Source organism: Vollenhovia emeryi, unplaced genomic scaffold, assembly GCF_000949405.1.
Source record: "Vollenhovia emeryi isolate VEMERY1.0 unplaced genomic scaffold, V.emery_V1.0 DF939246.1, whole genome shotgun sequence".
NCBI classification, from domain to species: Eukaryota; Metazoa; Arthropoda; class Insecta; order Hymenoptera; family Formicidae; genus Vollenhovia; species Vollenhovia emeryi.
The window spans coordinates 443,555-454,062 of NW_011967120.1; the positions used below are offsets into that span (position 1 = coordinate 443,555).

Consider the following 10,508-nt stretch of genomic DNA (forward strand, 5'->3'; position numbering starts at 1 on the left):
ATGCAATTTTTTAGAGAAAAAACATGGTCATGATTTTGAAAAAGTTCCGGGAAAGTGGGAAGAGTGAATGCAAATTCCAAAAAGAGCTTCTTAAAGCAGAGGCCTTGCCCTATAAAATGAAAAAAAAACTTTTCAATTCGACCAGTTTTCGCGAAGTTACGCTTATTTGAAATTCGCCAAATTTTGATGTAAATTTCTTGTTGCGTTAATTTTTTTGACCAGTGTATATCAAAATTCTTCTTTAAGATTCTTCTTTCAAAAAATAATGAATGTCCGACAAGATTTATTGTGCTCGGCAGTGTGCCAGCTCGCTTTGTCGCAACGGCTATTGGTCACGCGAACGTTATCGATAAACACCTCCGAACAAGCTTATTAAACAAATTTTCCCGCGATGTAAACGAGACGATCATTGAAGCTTGTTCTCGATTAACGCCGGCGCCCCTACGTTTAGCTAATACGTAACAATGACCCGCGCGAGGGGCGTTAAATGTTTGCAGTCAGGACAATTGAACTGTGTACCGTACGCATTCTCCATTTTCGTGTGCTCGTCGTCGATTGTCTATCGGATGTCTATCGGTGCACATCCGATTGCGACGTTTCAGCCATCACCGTCACCGGGATTGACGTATTCCCTTTTCTGCCGTGTGAAATTATCACGGGGAAATTGGCCCGGCGGTGTCGCACGCGTCGCTATCGCAAAGAGACGGATCTCTTCGCGAATTTCACCGCGATTTAACGCCCGTGCTTTTGCAAGGCTTTCTCTCTGCGGCGCTCCGGCGAGAATACCGTCTCTCGCTACACTCCTCTGGCCCATAATTACGTTTCCGTCTAATTAAATCGACCTCGCCCGTCCCAAAAGCGATACAGAGAGATGGTCCCAAGAGAAAATACAAATATACAGGTTCCTAAATGAGTTCTATAAAAGCTTAAAAGACGCGCGAAATATACGTTTAAAATGTACGATCGAGACGTTTTTCTTGTTAAACTCTTTATAATATTCTCTGTAGAAGTGTCTTCGTTAATTATACGTAAAATAAATTTTTAGTGGAAAATGTTTTCACAATGTCCTTGTTACAATCGACGTTCTGTGCGGAACCGTTCTTTTAAATACTTTCTGTTTTTGAAAAGGAATTTGTTGACTAATAAGATTTAGCCTTGGGTTAGGTTTTGTAAAACGTATTGATAATTTAATGTCGACGTGTGTGACGGCATTTAATACAATCTTTAGATTGTTCTTATTATTCACTGACGTGTAAAAATGGAGATATTAATATACGTTGATATTTATTGTATTTACTACTTTCTTTTTATTCGCATTGTTTTTACAAGAAAATTTTTCTGAGAATTGGAATATTACGGAAATCCAAAAATATCCAAAATTATTTACTGGGAATATTTTTAACAATTACAACGTTACCGGCAGTAAATGCTGAGAGCTCACAGTTAAAAATTTTACAAAGAAATATACATATACATATATATATATAGATGCATATATAGAATATAATATTTATTTTAAAACCGTGTTATATGAACAGTCTGATAAATGGAATCCCTTATCCTTCTTCGATATCGTCAAATTCGTTTGCGATCGCACTCTTAGATTTCGTGCGATACTCATGCGACGCGATTCAAGACAGCGACGTGATGTTATTATCTGAGAATTATTGTCCGCGCGTGCAGCGCGATGCGAGTTATGCCGCGATAATAATAAGACCGCTTAAGAATTTGAAGCGTTTCTGCGGAATGTTGATTTCCATTGAAATAAACGCCGAGAGATGCGCGGCAGGATCGTTTCTGGAATTATTATCACGACGATGACAGATAGCGACATGTTATTGGATTATATCCTTATTGAAGCTTACTGGATCAAGCACGAACAAATTTTTGTATCATTCATCGTCGAGGCCAGTTTTAGGCTACCTTCTGCACTTCCCTCTCTTTCATTAAATGTAAATTTATTTAAGGTATTTATTTCGTAAAATCATTTATGTGAGAATTGTTTCAAATTTTTACAGTTTAATCTTTACATTAATACGTGCAAAATAAGACTAATTAAATTAAAATTGACCGTCTCAAAGCTCTAAAAAAAAGTTAAAATTTGCTATGTTACACGAAATATTACGTGTAAAACACGTTAAAAAATTTTAACTACCTTAACAGGATTCAAGCTATTTGATTTAAAATTTTGGAATTTTAGTGAGAATAAAGATTGTTTCTTTTTTAATTAAGCGATACCACAAAAATAAGTATATTTTTGCATAACGATTTGCAATATTGATGGAACTAAACTAACTGTTACAAACAGATATCTAACAAAAACTTAACAAATAAATAGCCATCCAATTACACAAACTGCAAATATTATTATAAACTGTAGCATACCATAACTTGGAGATCATCTTTAGTTGTAACAATTGTATTGTTTTAATTTAATTTTGTCGTATGTAACAGCAATAAAGAGCTTTACTTATTCGAGGTCGATAAAAGGGCTCGATTAATGTGAGCTAGATTATTTAAAAAGTATACGTTATATTTTTTAAATATACGCAGATTATTGTTAGCCGAATATTTTTATAATTCTGACAGAAATGTATTTGACTTTCAACAATTTTTATTTGAAAAGAATATCGGACATCGTGATTGTAAAATCGACATTTAAATTGTTCGCAATATTGTAAAATCCAAGCGTTCAACAAAAAGAAATTTCCAAAAAACGCCAGCGTGAAATTTTCACCTAGTTTTAAAGACGCAAATGCGTAGTCACCTTAAAGGTATGGTAAAACTTTTATAGAGAATTAATAAATTGATAATAGAATATATATATTGTTTTGTCGGGTGGAAAATACTTAGATATTTCAACGTTCTTCCATGACTTGGCTAGAAATAATTTCTCTGCTAATTTCTGAGAAAAGTTATACAGTCTTCCGCGTATCACCGTACCGAGAGTCGTTTACCATTTTGACTACGCGCCAGATTCCGCCCGTTTGCGAAACGGTGGTGCATCGTGAGACCCGAAAACCGCGATATGCACGCATATACGCGACCCTACCGCGCGTAATAATTCAGCGTGCCGTAATAACGAGTTGCTAACCGGCTAATGAATAACCGGTGGAAATTAAACAGCTCGCAAATCGAGTTTCCAGCACGGGTGTTTGCGGGCCCTGATTGCTCGTACCAACGTTCCTCGGTAGGCGAGGATGGATGAAAAAAAAAACGTTGTTGCATCGACACGGCGTCACGCGCGATTATTGTGCAAATGACATTCGAATTTGACGAATGAATTTAGCTTCACGATTTTTCTGGCGTCAGTAGTGACAGGTTGAGTTACACCCAAATTTGCAATAATTTAACTGAAGTAGCCAGAGAATTTGACAATAGGTTGCTTCACCGCTGTTTGTTTTTACAATTTATCAGGACATTTACACATGTCCAAGATATTATAAATTAGCAGATTAGTTGAGATAAAATTAAAATGTGCAGATGAACAATAAGCCTTTCTTTAAAATTTATGTAAGACCTCTCGAATTGATTATGAAGAATTGTCATAAAAAATACTAGACAAAATTAATTAGATTTATTCCGAATTTTACAATAATTAAAAGCAGCGATTATCCTGATATATTACATTGTACAGTATGTAACGGAGAAAACTTTTTGCGCTACTACGACTGTACGAATACGTTCCTGTTGCATTTGTACGGACGGTTTGATATTTTAATATTCTGTTCATGTCCCAGTAAACAGTTACATAATATCAATATTATAATTTCCTACTCAACAATGTAACTGTTTCGTACAACATGTGTTACATTACATTTATATTGTTAAGCGTGTGTAGGGGTTGTCCCGGGATTTGTCGGTAGTGAAATAAAACTTGCCCGGAATATACGATAATAGTCAGGATTTATTAAGGCCCGACGATTCTAGATTCGCACTATACAAGTGCGAGAGTGTCATGAGTGTCTTCGTCACGAGCTTTTTTCACGAGTGTCTTTTAGAGAATCTCTTTTCGGGCGACCGACACACGATATATACATGTATATGCCTATATTTTCACCGTTACATTTTTATTAGTATAAAGGGAGATTCTAGAAAATTTGCTTTTTATATTTTATTTTGCTATTTTAAGTTTTTTGTGACATTGCATATTTTCGAAATATTTGAATGTTAAGATTAAAAAGAATAGACCCTGTATATAATAAGGTCAGTGTAATAGAAATTAAATGTACATAGAAAAAACATTAATATTATATAATAACTATTGTTTCGTATTATTATATCAATAGAAAATCTTTGTTTAAATTTTTAAGATAGATAACAAAACGTAATGGTACTTAAGAACATACCTAAGAAATTTGAATAAAAAAAGAACCTAGAATAGAGAATATAAATGTTAAGGTACAAAATACAAATGTATACGTAATTATGCAACATTTAAAATTTCAAGGTTTGAGATAATATTGCTAATTACGCTTGTATCTCATATGAAAATTTTTCATTTACATGTAAAATAACAATGACTTTCAATGTGGTCTAGTAGCATACCCAGTGAGAAATGATTCGTCGATCGACGTCGAAATGATATCGAATCGACGTCAATTCGACGGCGTCGATGTCGATTCGACATCCTTTCGACGTCGATCGACGAATCATTTCTCATTGGGTATACATATGTACATATAAAATAGTATTTCTTATAATACATCACAATATTTTCTATAAAATTTGTATAAAATATTTATACATATAAATATCGTAAAAATATTATAAAAATGAATATATGTACTGTAACGCCTTACGCGCCGACTTCGAGTCCGCGATCCCTCGCGCGCGCGCGGACGCAGATCGCAGCGCGACCGCACAGAAACACACACCGTTCACGCGCACTCACGCCAAATATTGTTATTTATTACTGACGACCTAAAGAGATTATCACGTTTATATCTCTATTGTCCAAATTCAAAATACGTTGAAATTTCGTCCTTTCCTACGAAATAGATCAGTCATATGTTAAAAGTGTCACTTAATTAACTCTAAAGCAAACCTGTCCCCCCACCCCCACTTTCTGTACCGCGCAGCGATTTCGCAGGTTCAACAGTAGCATTTGGGACAGAGAGCTCTGATATTGTTACTTGTAGATCATCGGAGCTGAGAACGGGACTTGTCGCGAAGTTAACCTGTGCAATCTCTCGGTCGACTCCGAGGATCAGTGGTCATTGTTCAATCGATCGTATCGTTAGTACAAATTGTAGGTAAACGGGAAAAGACCCCGCCTTAATCTAATAGGAATTGGGTTTCTGTGGAACTGTCTTAAAATTTGATATTTGTAGTCCTCGGCATCCTGAACAAATTTCTCCATGGGCACAACCCCCGGAAATCAACTCTTCGCCTGTTACAAGTCGGTAAAGGTGAATAAATAAGTCTAACAGCATAACGGGCTATATGTACACTGAGAAAAATGTCCGATTAAATATAATCGGACAATCCAATTACATAATAACAAACGGATATATCCAATTAAATTGTATGGTAACTGCATTTTATCGGGTAAATTTCGTTGAATGTGTTCATAATTTAATCGGAAAAATTAACCATTGGAAACACAATTTAATTGGTTTATTCGATGAAAAATTTTCTCAGTGTACGATTGCTTAGAAACGATGATTGCTAATTACGTTTAACGCTGTATCGGTAGTCATTACTGTTCGAAAAGTGCTGAAGACGACCTATGTATGAACATGAGCATTGTAATACTATTTCAGAGAGGAGAAATGTACGTAACGTACAATCAGTATGAAATGTGATTCGATGATAATAATATATAGTATTCAGATTTTCTATCTCAGGAATGAATCAATTCTATAATTATTTTCTTCTCAACCAATGACTGTAGTGTAATATAGAGCAATAGCGTATGTGGAAACCGTATATATCAATGTTCAATATTATAACATACTCTTTTCGAGCTTCTGTTACGGCGCGTGCGAACACACACACACACACACACACACACACACGTTCACACACGCGCACAACAAGTCAGTTTGCCGCCACGTCGTTTCTAAGCAATCGCATATAAATAGCCCATTATGCCGTAAGACTTATTTAGTGATTTTTATCGACTTGTAACGGGCGAAAGGTTGATTTCCGAAAGTTGTGGCCATGGAGACATTTGTTCAGGATGCCGAGGATTACAACATATCAAACTTCAAGACAATTCCACAGAAACCCAATTCCCATAAGATTATGGCGGGGTACTTTGTAATACTGTCAATTAAAAATAAATGTAATTTAACTTAAACTATTTGCACAGGTGCCAGTTCAGACAAGAATTCTTCTCCGGACTGCATTCCGCCTCCTAGCGCTCGCATATATGCACTCTCTTGAGGATAAGTCAAAACTACTCGAAAATAAATGAAATATTACATACCAGTGCTATTTAACTGCAAAATATTGTTCTAGTAACAGACGTTCGTAGCGATTCGTATCAGCAACATCGCTAATGTGAAATACTCTTTACCAATTATTTGCTCGGGAATAAGTGTTTCGGACCTTCAAAAAGTCTTAATTCTCCTAAATTCAAGAAAGTTTTCGAGTAACACACGCCATGAACGTATCAATTTTATTGTCAATCGTAATTGGTATCCTCGCCGTCGTTCATTACCTCTTCAGAAATTTTAACTTCTTCAAAAGACAACATGTGATCCACATACCGTCAATGCCAATATTAGGTAGCCTAGCTTCACTTCTACTTTGTCAATCGTCATTCGTCGAGCTCAGTAGGAGCATATACAATTTCAATCGAGACGCAACATACATTGGATTTTATGCTATGACGAGGCCGATGCTCATGCTGCGCGACCCGAAGCTTATCAAAGAAGTCGCCGTCAAGAATTTCGACAAATTTCCTACTTCGCCCGTTTTCCTCAATTTTAACGATTACGTTTTCACACGGAATTTATTTGCTCTACAGGACACGAAAAGATGGCGGAATCTAAGAAATTTACTGAGCCCCTTCTTTTCATCTGCTAAAATGAAAGCTTTATTTACTTTGATGTCGGAATGCGCTGTGGTCTTTACTGAATTAATATCAACATTACCGGAGAAGGGAAGCGATATGAATATGAGTACTATGTTCGATAGATATACGAACGATGTAATTGCTCTGTGTTGTTACGGAATGGAGACCAATTCTATGAAAGATCCGACAAACAAGTTCTACATTTTCGGCAAGAGAATTACTCATTTGTCGATAATTGCCTCACTGAAGTTCATTTTCATTAGAACCTTTCCGAGACTCGGACGACTATTCAATATAAAAATTATGGACAATCAGGAGATGAGATATTTTCAGGCCAGTATAAGGAACGAAATCACCACTCGCTATGCCACGAAGATGACACGTCCAGATATGATACAATTGATGATAGATAATAATGAAAGCAGTGCAAAGAGAGTGCAATTGGATATGGACGAAATGATCGCACAAGCCTACGCTTTCTATTTTGCTGGCTTTGAAACTAGTTCAGCCGTAATGTCTTTCATAGCTTATAATATTGTGACTAATCCAGATGTGCAGATCAAGCTGCAGCAAGAGATAGATGAAATCCTGAAGGAGTCGAACGGAAACGTAACTTACGAAACCATTAACCAACTCGAATATTTAAACGCGGTGGTAAAGGAAGCACTCAGACATTTTGCACCTTCCGTCATAGAAAGAGTGTGCAATGAAGATTTTGAATTGCCCCCTGCGTTGCCGGGGGAGAAGCCTTTCATTGTGAAGAAGGGCATGATGCTTTGGATTCCGATACACGCAGTTCATCACGATGAGAAATATTATGACAACCCCGACGAATTTTTCCCGGAAAGATTTTTAGATAACAAAATTGATACTTCGCTTTATTTTCCATTTGGATTAGGGCCGAAAATGTGCATGGGCAATAGATTCGCCACATTGATGACGAAAATCGTTATATTTCATCTATTAGCGCGATGCGACTTGAAACCCTGCTCGAAAACCAAGTCACTAACGTACAGCAAGAAAATACTACAAATGATGCCGGAGAATGGATTTTGGTTGAATGTTAAGCAGAGAAACAATATCGAATGGAAATCTCAACTGGACCGCGCTTGCTAGATGTTTCGGTCATGACAAAAAATTTATTTAAAAAATAAAAACACATTCGTAAGTATTACATTTATCTTATTAATATTATTAATAAGATTTTTGAAGCTTAGTTGGTTTTTATTCATTTGTCAATAATGCGACAAAATTATATCATTGATGGCATTAGATAATACTATTTTCGTGTTACTCAATTATATGTATAGTATAAACGTTTGGTGATATCTTTATTGAAACAAAGACGATGACAAATAAATTCGACCGTTTTATGTGACTCACAGAACAAATAGTAGGAACGCCAGTTTTCCGGTCAGGACTGAAACTTGTTGCCTAATTATATTTTTACGGTTCGTTGTATGTACAGTACCGGCCAAAATTATATCATCTTTCAATTTTTTGAGCATAACTAGATTTGAAGTGCACGAATAAAAAGTTTCGGCGCGCAGTTCGTGTTGTTGAAGAAAGGACGCGAAACTATTAGGCATCCTGTCCTAATCGTCAAAACGGCGATAAAAAAATCTTTTTCTTGTTTCAGATCTGGAGGAATGACAGAACAGCTTGTACTACAGAACTAGTTCACACATATGCTTGTGTGCTATGTAATACGCACGCTTTACAATGTATATATTATTACAAAAACTAGTTTTAATATTTCTTGGGAGAAAAAAATTTTAATTTTGTACTGTAATATCTTTTTTGCGTTTATTGCGATAAATATTACCACATTCCTCGATGGTCGAATTGGTGAGACGTTCGTCTAGCGAGAGGAAGAACTGTCCAGTTTAAAATTCTGGCTGAGGTATTATTTGTTGCAATAGACATAAAATTTTAATTATTTAGACATATATCCTGTTTTGAGATATACAATAATTATTGCAAAATTGTATATAACTTTTTTTCTCCGTTTGACCATATCCCAATCGACCATAATTTTTGGTCATTAATTGTCTGGTCATTAATCTGACCTTGTATAATGTATGAAGAAATATTATGTTTTTCAAGTATTTACATTTTCAATTATTTATTATTATTTTAGATATTCGATTTTGTTAATTGAATGGTCAATCAATTCCTTGAAAGCGAACAGTTGCTCAATTCGATTCTCAATATGACTAATCCTCACTTTTCCAAACGTTTCACCAATCCGGCTCGAAGAATTAAAATCTTCTGGGTAGATTCTCCCATAACTGCACAGTTTATTAGAAAGGTATACAAGGCCGCCGGGGCTTCTGAATAGTCTAACCGACTCCTCGGATCCGAGTACAGCTTCCCTCCTGGAGACTGTGTTTCATATAAACAAGTCGTATACGAATGAATAAAAATTGTAATTACCCTGGTTCTTACATTTATAGCAAATTTATTAATAAATATATTCATTTTGTTTGATTTCGTTTGTAAAGATTACTGAATTCTCTTTATCCATACGTTCACCCTGAAAATCACTTTGCGTCGTTCTATTATAAGAACAGATTTTATATTTGTCAAAATTTAGTTCTGGAAACAAATTCGAAATAGGTACCGTAACGTTACTTGGTCGCAATATTTTTAGATACTGTTTTGATGTCTTGATTTTCGCTAGAGTTTGAAAAATATGGCATTATTTTATTCTATTAAAATTTTTACTTTCAACTAAAATTTGCCGCCCCTTGCATCCTGCCGCCCGTGTGCAGCGCACACTCTGCACACGCTAAAGTCTACTCTAAAGTCTACACTGAGAAATGTCCGATTAAATATAATCGGATAATCCAAATACATAATAACAAGCGGTTATATACAATTAAATTGCATATCCGATGTATAGTAAAATTTCAGAAAACTCTCATAAAGTTCTTGAAAATGCCATGTTGTCCCACGATTACACAATTTTCAGGATAAATTTTAAGAGAAAATTCTCTCCGTGTGTACATAATTACGTTGGTAATCATTCACAGTCATATAACCGTTGTGTGAATACAACACTGAGAAAAATTTCCATCGGATAAACCAATTAAATAGTGTTTCCGATGGTTAATTTTTCCGATTACGCTTTCCGATTAAATTATGGATACCTCTGATGAAATTTATCCGATGAAATGCAGTTACCGACGAAATTTTATTGAAAAACCGATCATATTTTTCATCAGATATACAATTTAATTGGACATATCCGTGTGTTATTATGTAATTGGATTATCCGATTATATTTAATCGGACATGTTTCTCAGTGAAGATGTGTCCCACGAATATCCGACCTCTGCATATATCTTTTTCCTTAAGCCTATCACACAATAGGAAAGCACAGGGAATAGGGAATAGGAATAGGGAATAGAAATCTATGTAATGCCAAGACACAATGATTCGTTGGCAATAGGCGTGCTGTCCAATCATCTGCATTTTAAAA

The 10,508-nt window shown here is 35.5% G+C and overlaps 1 protein-coding gene across 3 annotated transcripts in view; it reads left to right on the forward strand.

Annotated features, from left to right (window-relative positions):
• Positions 1 to 5,063: 5,063 nt before the first annotated feature.
• The window catches only part of LOC105560005 (cytochrome P450 9e2-like), a 13,928-nt gene continuing 8,483 nt past the window's right edge, over positions 5,064 to 10,508 (forward strand). Inside the window, exons 1-3 of one of the 3 annotated variants that reach the window (XM_012008726.1) lie at positions 5,076 to 5,251; positions 6,317 to 8,188; positions 8,664 to 8,812. In XM_012008726.1, the coding sequence (XP_011864116.1) occupies positions 6,611 to 8,140 (1,530 nt within the window). In that variant the 5' untranslated portion in view covers positions 5,076 to 5,251; positions 6,317 to 6,610 and the 3' untranslated portion in view covers positions 8,141 to 8,188; positions 8,664 to 8,812. Of the gene's footprint in view, positions 5,252 to 6,316; positions 8,189 to 8,663; positions 8,813 to 10,508 lie in introns of those variants that run through there. The other 2 variants (XM_012008728.1, XM_012008727.1) reach the window with 2 other exon arrangements.